We start from the raw sequence: 18,848 nt of genomic DNA on the forward strand, positions 1-18,848 counted from the left end.
GCGGGTCTGTAGCATAGTGAAAAGTTGAAACAGCTGAAGAATAAGGACCATCGGACTGAGGTGTTGACACAAGAATTCCTGCCATGAAGATGAGGCATCCCAGCGGTGGCACTAGGGCCGCAAACATGAAAGGAGGAGTGGCTTTCCTGCTGCTCAAGAACAAGAAGCAACAGCAGCAGCAGCAGCAGCAGCTTGGGGCTATGCAGGAGCGGTGATGGATCCGCTGCAAGACAAGCGTCGGCGGCATCCAAGCTGATCCGGCAGTGAAGACAGCGGCTTTCTGGGCCATGGAGCATGGCATCAGCGGCGGCCAGGCCGCATTAGAACAACAGCAGTGGTGGCGTCGGGGCAGGGTGAGAGGCTGCTCGTGGGATGGGCTCCACGAGCAGCATCGTAACAGCTGTTAATTCCGCTATTGCTTCATTGTTACCTGGAAAACTGATCTGTTTCTCTGCGTTGGCGGCCAACTTTTCTGCCAGGACCTGCACTTTCTCTCTTTCTTTTTTCCCCTTTCAAGGGCATAATCGGCGACAGTTTCTGCATATACTTGTCAATTGACATAGCCTGTTCAAGCCCAGCCAAAATGTGCGCCCCCTTTAATCTCAGATGCAACCGATTTCACGCGATTTTCAGGGGATGACACCTAGAGCCAAGAGAAGTACATCCACCCCAGCTCACCACGTCTTGCAGACCTCCAGGTCTGATAAAAAAAACAACCCAACCAGGACACTGAAACTGTCACAGCAACAGCTGCTTATGACGTCACCTTTACTAGTGGAGAGACTAACATGTTCAAGGCATTCAGGATTTCCTAGCTACACCCCAGAAATTTGGAATTTGGTGGTACATACTCTCCGAGTAGGAGGAAACGACTTGGGATTTAGAATAAAACTGAATGTCTGGCTCTTTGGTAAGAGTTCAATTAAATGTGTTAGGCTTTCAAGCAAGATTAGTCCCATTGAGAGGAAGTGTAATGACTGAGCTTCAAGGCTGGGTGCTCGACTTTCGCTTTTTTAATGGGTTACTGATGAAGTATTGGGAAGTATGTGTGGGGGGACTGGGGGCAGAAGGTTTGAGGGGATTATAATGCACTTGTGTAACAGTCTGACCGGACATGGACTATTCTTTCTGTTTATGTGGATGTGCTCTTATTATTGCTGGAAGTGCTGAATTTTTATTCTGCTCAACTGGCCTCTGGTATACAAGCGAATTATCAAATGCCAAGAAACAAAAATAAAATAAAAAAGTATTCATTTCCTCTAAGTGAGAAGGAAAATGCATTTTATAAATAGCGTAAGTTCATCCTCTAACTTAACAGAAGTGCAAGGGAAACATAAAAAGTTAATGGCACTACGTGAATGGTCACAGACACCAGGTTACTGAATTCATTCACTTAGATATATGAACTTTTCAAGCACTCTCACATTTTTAGAGAAAAGCACAACTACAATTGCTCTAAAAATCCTACTTGTTTAAATTTAAGAAATGCAGCATTTCGCACAGGTTAGCTAACAGAAGAGAGCTATCTCGAAACCTCATGTACTACATGTTTGGATAATTCTTACGTTGGTACAGTAAAAGATATCACAGCTTACAAATAATTTATTTTTCTCCAGGACTAATACAACTTTTCACTACAGGCTAAAACCTGCATCTTGGGAAGAGATGGCGAGATTTTTGACTTCCTGTACCAGAGAATTTTTTATTTATTGGATGAACCAGTACAAGTGACTGGAATGATGACTGCCTTCATGCTTAATCTCTTTACCCAGGCATAAATGTTTTGCATATTTTCTTTCAATAGTCCTGGATGGAAAATACAATGAGGCTGTCCAGGTAACTTTTGAGATGCCCGTAAAAATCCTGAATTTTAAATTTCCTGCCTCAGTGGCAAAATGTTAGCTGAGTATGTCATCATCTGGCTAAAATCGATCTGGAGGACAAGAGGCAGGACTGTAAAAGTTATCCGGCCAGTGCTGATCTTCAGTGCTGTCTGGCTATGTCTGTGTGGGTAAATCACTGCGCTAAAGTTCTACTGAATATCCAGTACTGACTAATGTGCAAATCATTTCATTTTTACAGCTTCGGCCTTGGGTTTAGAAACTCTCCTTATTGAAGTGGAAATAAACACCCCTCGGATTAACCGATGAATAGAAAGTGCACGTCTTGCGTAGGATTTTGGAGAGATCCTTGGGTCCACAAAAGAAAACTCCAATGTTACTGCTGGAAAAAAAAAGACAAGATATCAGAAATAATATAATCTCTTTTTTATAGTTTATAAACTAGACATAGCTCTAGTCATCATCTGAGCACTTTGAGCTGGATTCATTCAAATTTGTGACTCAGAAAAAAAAATATATGTCAAAATGAAATTCAGTGAGTTTGGTACATAAAAATAATGACGTCTTTTGCTTAAAAAGAGCAACTCAGAGGCTCTGTATATCTCAGAGAAACAGAATAAACCCTGCTTAGAAACACATAATACATTATTAGTTTCATGACAATATGCATAGCCCTCATTAACTCTTTGCCATGTGAAGGAAACAAAGTGATATATCACTTTCCACCAACCCTATCTCGCTGAATATATCGGTATTCAGTTTAGTCAGGTATGTAGGCAACCATGGCATCTAGAAAGCACTGGGGATAAAGGACTGATTGTGATCCTCGGGAAGGAGTCAGAAGCCGGAGGGAAGATAAGCTGTGAGTGTGCACCACATCATGTAACTGCTCACCCAACTGGGAGATGAGAGGTCGGGTTAGGTGAATCCTAGTCATACATTTTGGTCTATCAGTTCTTCCAAATCCAGACTGGGACAAAAAGATTCTATGGGAGGTGCAACATCTCCTACAATGTTAATACAAGAGGGCGATGTACATCAATGACAAATCCATCTTACTTAGGCTAAATCATGTCCTGCATCTTATCCATAATCAGTATCACTCTATGAAATATTGTGAAATGGATAAAGTTTCTCTGCTCCACCACCCTTGTGGTTATCTATGGACTCTCAAGATGCTCCCTCCATATAATACTCCTGGGGGAATTCTGCGCAAAAAATGTTAAAATTCTGCACACAAAAACTTAAAATTCCGCAAAATTCTGCATACTCTATATTGGTCAAAATAACACAATATAGATGACAGTCTTTAAGTAATTAATTTAAAATGTAATACAGAAAGACGTTATTACTTAGAGATGCAGAGTTTTAAATATTTTGAGCAGAATTTCTCTAGAAGTTTACTGTAAGAGTGTCCCTTCCACTCGCTCTCCCTACTCCCCTGGCCAGTCTCCTTTCACTTTGCCCTCTCAGGCCCCAACTCCTCCACCTGCCACTATCTCTCCCCTTCACCTCTAGGCTCAATCCCTTCCACTCTATCTCCACTCCCAGAGTTTGACCCTTCTCTCAGTACTGCTCCTCACACAGGCTCCCTCTGTCCCTCTCTCTGTCTCACACACACACAATCTCCCTCTCTTTAGTGCACATACACACCCCTTCATATAGGCTTCCTCTCTCACTCATGCACACATACATCCCCTCATACAGGCTCCCTCTTTCTTTCTCATGCACATACACACACACCCTCACACAGGCTCTCTCTCTCTCTTTCACACCCAACCACACAGGCTCCCTTTCTCTCTCACGCATACACCCTCACACAGACTACCTATGTCTCTCACACACCCCTGCATACTGGCTCCCTCTCTTACTCACCCTCTCTCACTTACCCCCCCCCCCTACATATAGGGGTCCTCTCTCTTTCTCTGACACACACATCCCTTCACAAGGTTCTCTTTCTCACACATACACACACCCTCACACATGCTCTCTCTCACCCCCCCAGGCTCACAAGCTTGCACACACAGACAGACTCACTCTCACTGGGGCCTGCTCCATCTTCACTGCAAGTGGGATGCTCTCTGCTCACGACACGCAAGAAGCCTTCCAAATTCTGTGCAGTTTCTGCACAGCCGCATAGGAGGGGAATTCTGCGGGAATTCTGCACTCCACAGTAGTGAAGAATTCCCGCAGGACTAATATAGATTTAATCATTGCCTGACTGAACAACCAAAAATGCAGCAACACCCATAGCTCTTCCAACCTTTCTCCAGCTGGTTGTCATAAACCTGTATGTGGTCACCAAGTAGATATTCTGGAGGCTCTTCCTTCCAACTTCAAAAGTGCAATTCTGTTTAAGGTTAACTACACAAATAGCCACAACGCAACAACTGACTGGTTAAATAGAACCACTACCTTGGCTAATGAACTAAACCCTATACAATTGGCCCACATAAAAGAATCAAAGCAAAATAGTCCATGGTATAGTGAACAAATCAAGAAAATAAAACGATGCCTTAGAAAGAAAGAAAAAGAATGGAAAAATAACAAAACTTCTGGAAATTTAACAAAGTACAGGAAACAACTTGCATTCTACAAAAAAACAATTTTAGACACCAAAAAAAAATACTACAGCTCCAAAATAGAAAAATTTTCAAATAATGCCAGATCCCTATTTAACATAGTAAAGAATCTAACTACTGACAATACAAACAACCACCCAACACTACAAGAGAACCAATGCAATGAAGTAGCTCAATTCTTTAAAGAGAAAATCGAGAACCTGAGACAAAATATCCCTAACACCACAAAACAAGAGATTAAAATGCCCACTAGAGACGTTAGTAACTGGTCAGAATTTGAAGAAGTATCACAAGATGAAGTTGAGAAACTAATAAATCAAATGAACCCTGCCACCCACGTAATTGACACCATTCCCATTACCGAACTAAAAAAACTAACCAACACAATATCCCCAACCCTAACTAAGATAATCAACCTCTCACTTGATGAAGGAGTAATGCCAGATACCCTGAAAGGAGCCATTATTAAACCAATAATTAAGAAAAAGAACCTTGACCCACTAGTTCCCAATAACTATAGACCAGTCTCAAACTTACCCTTACTAGCCAAACTAATCAAAAAAACAGTACAAAAACAATTGTCTAAACATATAGAATGTAATAACATATTCTACCCAACCCAACATGGGTTTCGCAAACATTACAGTACTGAAACTCTGTTATTAGCTTTATCTGTTAATATCCTAAGAGGTTTTGATACAGGAACACACTACATTCTAGTTCTATTAGATCTCTCCGCAGCATTAGACACAGCAAATCACAAAATTCTACTCAATAGATTGAAAGAAATAGGTCTCGCTAATAAAACAATAAAATGGTTTGAATCATATCTAAACAATAGATGTTTTCAGGTACAAATCAATAATCCACTCTCAGACAAAGTCACACTGCTAACCGGTGTCCCACAGGGATCAGCCCTGGCGGCAACACTCTTTAACATTTATCTTCTCCCGGTATGTCACCTACTAGCGGGACTTGGAATCACACATTACTTATACGCAGACGATATACAGTTACTGCTGCCAATTGTAAACACCATTGAAGATACAATGAAACTTGCCAATATGTATCTTGAGATATTTAAACAGCTCTTAAATCAGATGGAACTGATAATAAACATCGACAAAACGGAATTTTTACACCTTGAACGTAAAAACATACATCAAATTCAACCAGCAGTCACAATTAAAAACAACCAAACCATTGAGCTAGCAACAAAAGAACGAAATCTAGGAGTAATAATTGACCCTGAACTAAACATGAAACAACACATCTCATTGAAAATAAAAGAAGGATATGCGAAACTAATGATCCTGAGAAGACTAAAACCTTTACTAACGCTAAACAATTTCCACACAGTTCTGCAGGCAATGATATTCGCAAGTACAGACTACTGCAACTCACTACTTTTAGGACTACCACAATCTACAATCCGGCCACTACAAATATTACAAAACTCGGCTGCTAGAATTTTGACTGGTAAAAAAAAGAATGAACACATTACAGGAACGCTCGCTGATTTACACTGGCTCCCAATTGAACAAAGGATTCAATATAAGGCTTTATGTATAATTCATAAACTAATCCACGATGAAAAAGTTGAAATGCTCAGCACTGCACTGCGCATACATGTCCCGCAAAGAAACCTGCTAATAAGGCTCTACTAACTGTTCCCTCTGTCAAAACAGCCCGCCTCACGCAAGTTAGGGAGAGAGCACTTTCACTGGCAGGCCCCGTGCTATGGAACACCATGCCACTCGAAATAAGGCTGCAGAGAAACTTCAAAATATTAAAAACCAATCTGAAAACCTGGCTCTTTAAACAAGCTTTTTATAAAGAGAAGGAGAAAAGCAGTTGATTGATAAGGACGCACCACACTAGAAGTTGTTACTTGTAAGCTACAAATGCACATTAATGTTAAATTCAATCCGCTTAATATGTTCCCAACAGACAAGCTTAATTTACACACATAGTTTATTGAAATAGCAAATGTTGCTTACCTGATGTAACAGGTGTTCTCACAGGACAGCAGGATGTTAGTCCTCACAAATGGGTGACATCGAGGATGGAGCCCTGTACGGAAAACTTTTCTGTCAAAGTTTCAACAAGCTTTGACTGACACTAGCACACTGGGTGCACTGAGCATGCCCAGCCTGCAATTATCCCTGTGAGCCACAGGTGTCTCCCTCAGTCTCGTCTTATAGCTAAAAAGCGCAAGCGAAACTAAAATAAAAGTATACAGACCCAACTCCGCGGGGTGGCGGGCGGGTTTCGTGAGGACTAACATCCTGCTGTCCTGTGAGAACACCTGTTACATCAGGTAAGCAACATTTGCTTTCTCACAGGACAAGCAGGATGGTAGTCCTCACAAATGGGTGAGTACCGAGCTGAGGATGCCCGGGAATGCACCAGATACACCACAGATGCGCAAAGGCGTAACGACTGAGGTGGAAATGGGAACGGAGGGCATCCGCAACACCATAATGGGTTCGTGGAAGGATGTTGGGTAGTGAATTGAAAAAAGTAAGAGTAGGCGGACTGGCCAAACATGGAGCATGCCGGCTAGTCAAATGTAAGCAATAATAGGCTGCGAAGGTATGGAGAGGACTCCAGGCTGCAACCTGATAAAAAAGTACAAGCAGCAGTAACCAAAGGGAAGCTGTTAAGGCTAAGACGGACACAACAGTATGTGGATACCCACAGTGTTGTAGTGAAATGTCTGCTTGTTGGTAGGAAAGGAAATATAGACCACTTAATCAGAAGGATTAGGTCTGTGTGGCCACTGGAAGTAGCAGCTTGACCCTTGCATGAAGGAAAGAGTCAAGTGGAATTCACATGGAATGCAGTGCAATGTAGATAGAATGTAAGCGCAGCATTACTGTCCAGGAATGTGGAAAACCCAGTCTCTCCCTAGGGCGAGAGAGAGAGGTTAGGAAAAATTAATAGAGTATTTCCTGAGGAAAGGAGATACAACATCTACCTGAAAAGGATAGAAAGTTGAATGCGTAGAACTACTCAGTGGCAGAGGAACGGAGTCAGGTGAGTATGGAAAGAGTGCATAACTCACGGACCCTGCTAGCAGGAATGACATTAAGAGGGAAAGAAGTTCCCTTGCCAAACTGTGGAAGAGAGGAATGGAAAGGCTCAAACGTAGAATGTATGAGACTTATAAGGAGAATATATATGTTCATTCCGTGATTAGAGAAATAGAGGCGGCTTGATCAGTGGATAATCCATGGTAAGCCGACTCAGAGAGGATTACCGAAAACGGGAACCCAACTCCCAAAACGATACACCTCCTAAGAGAAAGGTGTATCTATGTGGAGGATGTCTGGAGAATAGAATCCGAGGGAGTAAGAAAAAATGGTGGAAAAGTAAAAGGGATAATACCTCTTTTTTTTTTTTTAGCGTCAGGAGGTAAAGCCTGCCATATTAAACGGCAAGATTTATGTTTAGAAGGTTTTGTGACGCTACCAGAACCTAAGAACATCAGTAAGTCTATGATTTGGGACTGACTGGTGAGAGAATAAAAGGTTACTGATATGATGGATTGAGAAGTATGGGAAGCATACTGATCTCAGTCAGGGAGTGGGGAAAAGAATACTGAACCCCATCCCAGTTCAACATTAGAAGAATGCTGGCTACGAGAGGCAGCAGAAGAGATATATTGAAGAGGCCTTTGATGGAAGAAAAGGCATCTAAGGGAACGCATAGGAAACATGTGCAGGGAGCAGAACCTGTGCATCGTATGGAATGATGCAGACGCCGAGGAAAGTTTAGTTAAACTCAGCGTTAAAAGATTTGCCCTGTACACATGTAATTGAGACCATTCGAGAGGATAGAACCTACGTGGAGAAGGTCTGATAGAGCGTTCATTAAATCTCTTAGATATGTGGCCCAAGGACGCATAAAGTGAACAAGGGCCAAGGGTAGAGCTGCGCAGCTGTCTAGCAGAGCAACTAAGAGGTAATGCGTGCTTATGAGTTGGAAAGCACATTGTCCCTATGCTGTCTGTCTGTATGCACAAAGAATTGTTGCAAAAGCAGTATTGGAAGGCATAAGGGCATAACTCATGGGTGCAACGTCCAGGAAGTTTATGAGAAACTATGCTGGAGTGCAATAGATGCATAATGGGTTGACAGCTTTCAGGAGAAACTTTATAACCCTAAGGAATTGCGAGCATGAGTCGAAGGAGACTAGGTCCTAGTTCGAACTGGGATAAGAATCAGGGACGAAAGCAATGAAACCACTTAGGTCCATTGAGTATAGAATGTCACTGAATATAACCCATAGCAGTTTTGAATTATGAGAAAAATGCATAGTGGGAAGAAACCCCATAGCCCAACCATGAAAAGTTGAAGGCTGAGGTTATGGAAAATATGTGCAGGGACATATAACAATGTATCAGAATGTCTGTGCGCATGCTGGACAAGAGGGTCTTAAGACTGTGGTGTCCAGAAGTGTTACAGAAGGGATTTATGGCAGTGACAGTAATCCCAGTTAGTAAATGTATAGTGAGTCCTGAAAAAAGTGAGAGCTCCTTGCATGTACTGAAAGTGGTTAGCAGTAGTCTATGCAAGGAAATGAATGATGTTACACTCCGCAGAGAAAACAGCATTCACCAACAGTGATGCAAGAGACAGTTCACTTACCGAAGCTGGTGCCAGCGGCAGAGCTTGGGGTTGTAATGTTGACTCACCATAAAGCACATAGAAACATTAAAATAATGTACTTACTGCAGTATGGAGTGATGGTAACCAAAGATACCATTGTACCTGTGACGTCTAAAGAAAGTTGGATTTTCTTAGGTCCAGGATGTGCGGAGAGTAACTATTTTCTGTTAAAAGAAAGAATAGTGCAATTAAAACTCCCCAACCCCCCTCCCTTCTCCCCTCTGCACTTCGTAGCGCCTGGGGGAGTGTACCGGGACTTTGGTACAAGGTGGGGTGGCCGCTCTGATATCTGACCAGATGGGAGACCAGGAGGTGTCCCAATGGAGGATATCATGTAGGCTCCTGCAGGTGTGTGAGCGGTAAGTGGTACCCGCATTTCTGTATGCTGTACAAGGAGACACTGAGACCTGTGGCCAGGCCTCAAGGTGGACTTGTACGTGGGGCAATGGTTGCTGAATCTCATGTTTAGCAGATCAGCCAATGCAGCTGGACCTTGGTTGGGAGGGAACCAAGAGTCAGAGCATTGGTCGGCACAGGGACTTGTTACTGACAAGAGAAGAAGCCCTGCTGCAATCCCAAGAAGATAGAGGGGTTCTCCTGATATTGTGGCTAACGTAGCTAACATAGCGATATGTGACACTAATACAGTTCTAAAAGGCACATGACCCAGAACTTTTCGAACCACGGTCCGAATGGGAGAACACAACTCTATGGGAATGCCGCCGAAGCGGGTACTTACCATCCGACGTGGATCGCCGCAAGACGAGCCGGTGAAGATTGTTGACTCCGACGGTCTCCGGAGTCCTCGAGGGTAAGGCCGGGGACGTAAACGTCCATCTCGCTCTGAAACCCGGTATGGTGGCACAGGTACAGAGGAGACAGGCCAGGCGTGAGTGGCGTTTAGACTGCTAAGTGTAACAGATGGCCATAGTCCCACACCACTTGACGGTGGGGCACGCCAGGAACAGAGGAGCCCTAACGGAACTCATGTTCCCTTCCCTCGTCCCAGCGGCTCGATGTGTCGTGACGCCAATGCAGAAGCTGTCGGACCTGGATCCGGAAGTTCTGGATCACCAAGGACTGCCAAAACTGTAGGAACAGTGCTGATGGCAGTGGTGATGTCGCTCTGCCCGAGCGTTGTCCAGCCTGGAGAAGGATGGCACCGATGTGCTGGATGGCATCAGCGGCGGACGATCACGATGTCGGCGATGATGGGTGCCACGGTGCTCGGCCCGGTCTTTCCCCAGCGCTGAGATGGAAGCCCTCGTCGTCCTGGAAGGCGATCGATGACGAACTGTCAGCACGCCTGCTCTGCTCCTGACACAATGGAGTGTCTTAAGCTAATACGGGGCTTAAAAAAGAACCCAAAGCGTGGAGCAATGTGAGGAGGCGAGGGTATTATGTGGCGGTGCTATGTCGGTATTGACGATATTGAAGGCAACCTAAGGGGCTTCGAGGATATCATCAAAATGGGTATGAAAAATTGTCGATGACTGGCCAGGAGAATGATGACAGTGACGGGCACTGACAGCAGTGGCATAGGTATCTTTGAAACGATGTGGAATCGAATAATCGAAAAACATTGCCGTTATTGAAAAAGATACCGGCATCGACTGAGTCGAAGTCGAATCAATAGGGCGTCAAGGACACCGAAGGAAAACGGAGGTGTCGAGGGCATCGATGCATGGAGGCGGGCATTTATGCCGTTTGTGGCATGGCCACGGGCATCAACTATAGGGCCACAGACGTTGACGGTATCGATTTGGACAGACTCAGATTTCCAAGTGTACATGGCATCGGTGCCCCAGACACGTGTGTCGGTGGCATCGATATGGACACGTATGGAATCGATGGCATGGATCTCCCAGTCGATGAATTCCATCCCGGCATCAACGCCAGTCCTGGAATCGGCATGGGCATCGATGCCAGCCATAAGGCTGGCATTGGCATCAACGCCCATCCACGGAATCGAGCCGGCATGGATACCCACCGATGGGACCCACCTGGGCATCGAATTTCACCGATGGGAGCAGCCTGGCATCGACTGCCCTCGATGGATGCATTCTAACATAGATGCCCATGGATGAAACACCTGGGCATCGGTGTCCATCGATGCAAAAGGACCTGGCACCGATGCCATCGACGGACGGCCATTCGGCACCAATGCCATCGACGGACAAGCCATTCGGCACCGATGTCCACCGATGGGGACCATCCGGCACCGATGTCCACCGATGGGGACCATCCGGCATCGATGCCCACCGACGAATCGATGTGGCACCGATGCCCACCGATGGAAAAGGGCTGGACATCGGTGGGGAGGATGGGGCATCGATGGCATCCCCAAAAGGGGGGGTGGCATCGATGAAGTGACCCTGGGATCGTTAAAAAGTGTCTCGGGCAGCGGTGGCGGCGACCCGAGTATGCATGGCAGTGACTAACAGCGTGTGCGTCAATGGCATGCATCCGGGTAGGGACGGCACCGAGGAAGCCCAAGGAAAAAAAAACAGTGCGTAGGAGGAAAAAGCCTGGTAGCACTGAAAAGCAAAAAACATGGATAAAGGCATCAGGGCACCGTGGGGGGAGGGGCGCTGATGACATATAAAAGCCCAGGGCGGTTTAGGAGGGTCCCGGTGTAGCGATAGGGTATCGACTGCGTGAGGGTATCAGGGAACGAAGGACTTGAAGCTACAGAGGTCCTAAAGTTAAGGAAAAAATCCCTACCCCACTAGCATAAGCAAGCAGAGTGTCACAGAGATACTCGCAAGCTGTTTTAAAGCTAACTGAAAAATGGGGGAAGGGAAGGCTTCAGTCAGTTAACAGCCTTAAGATAGTGACAGGAACCGACCGAAAAATAAGAATTAGTACTCACCGAGCGTCGTAAAAACGTACGCGGAGGGAGACCTGTGCAGGGAAAAGTGTTTTTTGAAGTGAAAAGTTAAGTGTTTCCATGAGGTAATTAGTTAAAAAATCCTCACAGAGCTCCAACCGCTATGCTGACTGCAGAGCGGAAAAAAGAAGACTGAGGGAGACACCTGTGGCTCACAGGGATAATTGCAGGCTGGGCATGCTCAGTGCACCCAGTGTGCCAGTGTCAGTCAAAGCTTGTTGAAACTTTGACAGAAAAGTTTTCCGTACAGGGCTCCATCCTCGATGTCACCCATTTGTGAGGACTACCATCCTGCTTGTCCTGTGAGAAGAATTGTTACCGCACTATGATGGCACATGATTAATTTGTAATCTACACCACTCATATTTTCATTATCGTGCCTTACTGTAAACCGTTGTGATGGTTATCTAACTTAACGACGGTATAGAAAAGTTTTTAAATAAATAAATAAATAAACAATAACTTGCTGTTAATTGTAAGGTGCCACAGGATAGCTGATGTGTCCTATCTGTGCACAGAGATATTGATCGTATTGAAATAGGAACGCTTCAGTGATGTCCTAAATATGTTAGCATATTTTATTCAACAAGTCTTTCATAACTTTTGTTTTTCAGACCAATGAGGGTCCTGCTACCTCTCTTCTTCGTTTGGGGCAGCTTTCCTCTGAAGTATCAGGAAGGAAAGGATAGAGATGCCTGAGGGAGGGGCACACGTTGACCTGGGAAGACAGCTGGCACAGGTAGCTCTCTGCTGCCATGGGCACATAGATCATTGCTGCTGTATTTCATGCTTGTATGAAGGTATACAAGTGTGATTCACGTGCTGGCTGCTTGCAGAATATTCTGAAATGACAGCACGGCTGACGTCGGTGCTGTGTGCAGGATTCTATTGGTGGTGTAATTTTATCAAACACCATATCCAACAGTGTGCCATCGGTGCTGTACGGGTGCATGTCAGCTTGCAGTAGTTTGCTGTATGATTGCTGGGTGCTTGGGGTTTATTTTACATTGGACGGTGTTATATGTCCTCCTGTGTTCTCTGTTGTAAAACTTTCTTTGCTTTCTGTGATGGATTCAGCCTTGTTACTTAATCTCTTTTGTTATAGGCATCTCCTTCTGTTCCACGTTTTCTGTTTCTTGTTTGGGCTGCTACCTACACCTTTTCTGGACAGAGCTTAAGAAAGGGTTTAAGTACTTGCTTTCTAACAGGCGGATTTTAAAAGTCCTAAGCGTGCCGCAGCTGGGAGATACGCAAGTAACTCGGGCCAGTGCGTGCTGTGCAGATTTTAAGAGGCGCCCGAGTGCGTGCATCTCTCCTGGCATGCGCACAAATCGGGAAGTCAAAAAAGGGGTGGGGCATGGGTGGAGTCTGGGCGGGGCATGGGAGCTCCGGGTCTGTAACCTGAAGCCTGCGCGTAAGTATTCACATGCACAAGCGCTTCCTGGGGTCCCCTACCGTGTAACTTTACTTCTGCTATGTGTGTAAGTTTTAAAATAAAAATATCAGGGCTAGCCAGCGGGGTTTGAAGTAAAAGGGAGGCTGTCTAGCTAGGGGAGATTGGGAAGTCCTCTCCTTTACTGGGGTGAACTGGGAACGAACTGGGGAAACGCGTATTTGTGTCGGCACGCATGCCTAGCAAAAATGCCCCCACTTATGCAGTCAAGGTGGTATTTGCACATACATGCGTGCATCCACATACAATTGCACCCACATGTACATGCATACAGCCAATTCTTTAACATGCAGACATATATGCGCGTATGTTATAAAATGGCTACATCCCTTCATGCGAGCCGGTATAGGCATGTACATGTACGCCCACGCAGCTGTTTAAAAATCACCATCTAATGTTGTTCTCCTTCTTTTGCAGCCTCACAAGTTATTGTTTCTCCAACTGAAGGTTCAGGAGAAAGAGGAAGAACAGATGAACTCTACCTCCTGGGAGAAATGGCCATGGATCTGTAAAACATCCAGTTATATTCCCCCCCATGGCACTGACACTGTGCCTGAGCTGAAGAGGCAAATCATTTTAAGAAGATGAAACTTTATTTTATTTCTTGCCTCTGTTGTAACTTCATGCATATCTTGATTTTTGTACACGGCTATGTATGGCGGAAAACACGAGTGTTGAATAGTAGGTAGAGGTGTTGTGTGTAGTATGAAGGAGGGCTATGAGTGATATATGTGTACATTAGCTTGGATAGAAGAGAAGTGATTATATATAGTAGTGTTATCCCGTCTTATAAAATGTGCAGTGATGTACTTACTATTTGGGTTTGCAGAGGCAAGTAAATACATCCAAAATCCAAATCCAGATGTGTGTCTTTTAATATCCTTACAGTCCTGGCAGCCCTCCTCTGTACTAGCAGAGTAGACATGAAATGGATGTGTGGGAAGGGGTTTGCATACACATAGAAGGTGTGTGGAGTGCAAATGTGAGTGAGAGGTGGGAAACAAGAGGTGAATTCAAAGAAAACTGAGCTCAGATTTTGATAAGAATGACAGTATAGCAGGTATATAAACTAATATAGATGTTAGCGTAAGCCAATGTGGAGTTTCCCTTTGAAAAGCCACCGGTGGACCTTGGCCATGGGGAATATTCAACTCACAGAACTTAGCAGATGGGAAGTTTGTGTCTTAAACCGGTGAGAAGCAGAAATGGGGATCTGAAATGCAGAGCTTGTGGCCCCAGTCCCACCCTCAGTCCTGCAGGCCCGGGGACATTTTTAAAGGGTCTTTTCCCACGGGTAAACATTTGTTTAGCTGCAGAAAGGCCCCTTAAAATTGCCCCCATGAAATGCAGGCCTTAGGAGCCTTCATTTAGGTGAATTTTCAGCTGAAAAGCCACCTAAATGTGGGCTCCTAAAATTTAATGCACGTCTGTGAAGCACTGAGCAGTTTTTGAAAAGTGTGCATGCTTTGTGGCCAGGATGCCCTTTCACTATGAACCCTGCTGCAAAGCTAACGGGTAAGGCGTACACGAGCTCTTTGTCCCAGTGCGGAGAGTCTGAAAATCACCTCCTTTACAGAAAAGCAGATTTCCCATGCATTTGGTGGGGACAAGGGCACAAAATGAGTGGTACTGAGTAAAGTCCAAGAAATGAATCGAGAGTGTCTACATGTGATACTCTCTGATGTGCGAGGGTACAAATAAGTGGTACTGAGTAAAGTCCAAGAAATGAATCGAGAGTGTCTACGTGTGATACTCTCTGATGTGCGAGGGTACAAAATGAGTGGTACTGAGTAAAGTCCAAGAAATGAATCGAGAGGGTCTACGTGTGATACTCTCTGATGTGTGAGGGCACAAAATGAGTGGTACTGAGTAAAGTCCAAGAAATGAATCGAGAGGGTCTACGTGTGATACTCTCTGATGTGCGAGGGCACAAAATGAGTGGTACTGAGTAAAGTCCAAGAAATGAATCCGAGAGTGTCTACTTGTGATACTCTCTGATGTGCGAGGGCACAAAATGAGTGGTACTGAGTAAAGTCCAAGAAATGAATCCGAGAGTGTCTACGTGTGATACTCTCTGATGTGCGAGGGCACAAAATGAGTGGTACTGAGTAAAGTCCAAGAAATGAATCGAGAGGGTCTACGTGTGATACTCTCTGATGTGCGAGGGCACAAAATGAGTGGTACTGAGTAAAGTCCAAGAAATGAATCCGAGAGTGTCTACGTGTGATACTCTCTGATGTGCGAGGGCACAAAATGAGTGGTACTGAGTAAAGTCCAAGAAATTAATCCGAGAGTGTCTACGTGTGATACTCTCTGATGTGCGAGGGCACAAAATGAGTGGTACTGAGTAAAGTCCAAGAAATGAATCGAGAGTGTCTACGTGTGATACTCTCTGATGTGCGAGGGCACAAAATGAGTGGTACTGAGTAAAGTCCAAGAAATGAATCCGAGAGTGTCTACGTGTGATACTCTCTGATGTGCGAGGGCACAAAATGAGTGGTACTGAGTAAAGTCCAAAGAAATGAATCGAGAGTGTCTACGTGTGATACTCTCTGATGTGCGAGGGCACAAAATGAGTGGTACTGAGTAAAGTCCAAGAAATGAATCGAGAGTGTCTACGTGTGATACTCTCTGGTGAATTCAGCACATGCCATGTTTAAATTTGCTAAACTTAATTGCTTTTTAACATTTTTCTTAATCTCTTTCTTAATTTGCATTCCTTACTGTTATACATCGGTGGTTTCTTGTGACCATGGGCCTCAGCCTCAGCCCGACCCCGACCTTCGGAACCGAGCCAAGGGTTGACGGTGGCTCCGCATGGCTGACGGTCTACCCTTTGCCAGGCCGGCAAGCTCCCATGGCCAAACATCTGAAGATGTTGGAAGGTGAATGGTCCTCCGACCATTCCGGGCCCTTTCGGACTTGCTGCGAGCAGCATGGAGCAGCAGGCCTGGCCTGAGGTTCAGGGCAGACGGGCCTTGACATGAAGACATGACTGTGGATTGATGCGACGGCATCCAGACGAAGACATATGACTGATGCAACGGCATCCAGCGACGAAGACACATGACTGATGCGATGGCATCACGAGGCATGAAGACTAGGGGTTGATGCAACGGCATCCATGGCGAGGACACAAGGCTGATGCAATGGCATCCATGATGTAGACACTTGGGATCGATGCGGACGGCATCCAGACGAGACTCTTAACATCCACAAAGGCAACACGAGGAATGGACATTGGCACTATCTCTCAGGGCGCTCTACTCAGGCCACCCGTGGGACTGAGTCGCGGACCACCCTGTCCGTTATGCACCCTACACACCCCTTGCAGACTGGACACGGACCACGATGGGAGCGGGACAGCACAGGAACACAAATCAGGACTGACGGCTCAGGGGCACAGGACAACCGCCCACCGGCAGGCTAGTCCACCCAGGAGTACTGCATCTGAGGGACCACTGGCCTACCGGACCAGAAGACTCGAGAGCGAAGACGAGGCATGGCGTAGGGAAAAACATCCAGGAAGACAGGAACATCAAGACGAGGAAACCATAACGAGACATCTGGACGTGGACAGGGACCTCAGGCGAAACACCAAGATGAAGACGTGAAGAAGGCGGACAAGACGAGGAGCTCCACGAAAACATAGGACCTTACAACTCTGGCAGGCAGGAGCCTCCAGATAGGAGTCATCACGATGCAAGGCCTGGAACAAATTATGGAGCAGCCCTAAATAGGGCTGAGGCAGGAAACAGTCATCAAGGTGGGGCCCAAACACTTCCTGTGTCTGGCCCTTTAAATAGGAGAAAAAGACGCGGCCAGGGGCTGTGCAGGACCATGGCCAGCGGCCTGCACAGCGTCTGTGCGGAAGACGTCAGAGAAGCAGGGCTGAGCCTGAGCGCAGGCTCCAACGTCGGCAGCGGCTCCAGCCGCTGCAGGAGGCCCCAGTGGCAGCTCCAGCCGCTACTCGAGCCCGGGGCTGCGGCCTGAATGCCGCGAAGATAGAATCAACGTCAGGGGCGGTCCCAGCCCTGTGGAAGGCTGCGGCTCCGGCCGCGGAGGACAAGATAGAGCAGGGCGGCCTCCGGGCCGCGTGGGCAGGCCGACGGCGGCATGCTGCCGCGTCGGCGAAGACAGCTGCAGTGAGTGAGTCAGTGCCTGCTCGCGGGGGATACCCGTGGGCAGCGCTTTTCATAACAGTACCCCCTCCTCAAAGCCCCCCTTCCTCAAGCCTCCTGTCAGCAGCTCAAGGATAAGGGTATCAGTCCATACCGGATGGAGGTATTCGAGGGTCCCAAAAATGGAAGCTGGTAACTCCGGGGCAGCATGAACAAACCAAGGCAAAGCAGCAGAAACATAGAAGACATACCACAGAAAACCAGACAAAAACAAGACAAAACAGAACACACCACACAGACACAAGAGACACGACGAGAGACCAAGGACACGAGACCGAGAGGCAGACGAGATCGCGGGAACACGGGACCGCGCGAGCAGCGTCCGAGCGAACGGAGACCGTGCGAGCAGCGACCGAGCGAACGACAACACAAAAACACAAAAGAGGGAGCAAGGGAATGGAGAGCGAGGGAGCGGAGAGCAAGGGAACAGAGAGCAAGGGAGCAGTGAGCAAGGGAACAGAGTCCGAGGGAACAGAGTGCGAGGGAACAGAGAGCGAAGGAGCAGTGAGCAAGGGAGCAGAGAGCGAAGGAGCAGAGAGCAAGGGAGCGGAGAGTGAAGGAGCTCAATCAGCGAAAGAGCCAAGAGCGAGAGAGCAGAGAGCGAAGGAGTGAAGGGCGAAAGAGTGAGGAAGGGAAACGAGGGAACGGGAAGGCGGGAACGAGGACGGGGAACACACAAGCGGAACCCAACAAGCAGGAAGGAAAACAAGAGGAAACAAACAAACAAGCAAGCAAGCAACAAAGAACAAGAAACAAAGAGCAACAACAAGACCCAGACAAGAAGCACCAAGAAGACCTGGGGGAGGGAACCCAGGGTGGGCAAAAGAAAACCAACAAAACTAGTGGGGGTGCAGGCGCCTCCTGCAGGTTGTAAAAACCCCAATCTGGCAACATGATGACAAAAAGGTCTGGAGCAGGCGCCTCCTGCAGGTCGTTAAAAAAGAATCCAGACAGCTGGCGCCTCCAGCAGGTCGTGACTATGGCAAAACTGGCGCCTCCAGTAGTTCGTACACACAAAGTTATCCTGAAAAAATGTTTCTGGTCCCAACAGTCCAGGACATGGAGACAAAACTCAGGAACAAGGCGGATCCATCGGCGAAAACCACTGTCGGGCACATGGCCTTGCATTCTGTTATACATCGGTGGTTTTGTGTGCCCATGGGCCTCAGCCCGACCCCGACCTTCAGAACCGAGCCAAGGGTTGACGGTGGCCCCGCATGGCTGACGG

At 46.4% G+C, this 18,848-nt stretch overlaps 1 protein-coding gene across 1 annotated transcript in view; it reads right to left on the bottom strand.

Moving 5' to 3' along the window:
• Positions 1–2,067: 2,067 nt before the first annotated feature.
• Positions 2,068–18,848, bottom strand: part of NOX3 (NADPH oxidase 3) — a 147,809-nt gene continuing 131,028 nt past the window's right edge. The window contains exon 13 of the mRNA XM_029597046.1: positions 2,068–2,223. Within this exon, the coding sequence (XP_029452906.1) occupies positions 2,097–2,223 (127 nt within the window). The 3' untranslated portion in view covers positions 2,068–2,096. The remainder of the gene's footprint in view (positions 2,224–18,848) is intronic.

This window comes from Rhinatrema bivittatum, chromosome 3, assembly GCF_901001135.1.
Source record: "Rhinatrema bivittatum chromosome 3, aRhiBiv1.1, whole genome shotgun sequence".
Classification (NCBI taxonomy): Eukaryota; Metazoa; Chordata; class Amphibia; order Gymnophiona; family Rhinatrematidae; genus Rhinatrema; species Rhinatrema bivittatum.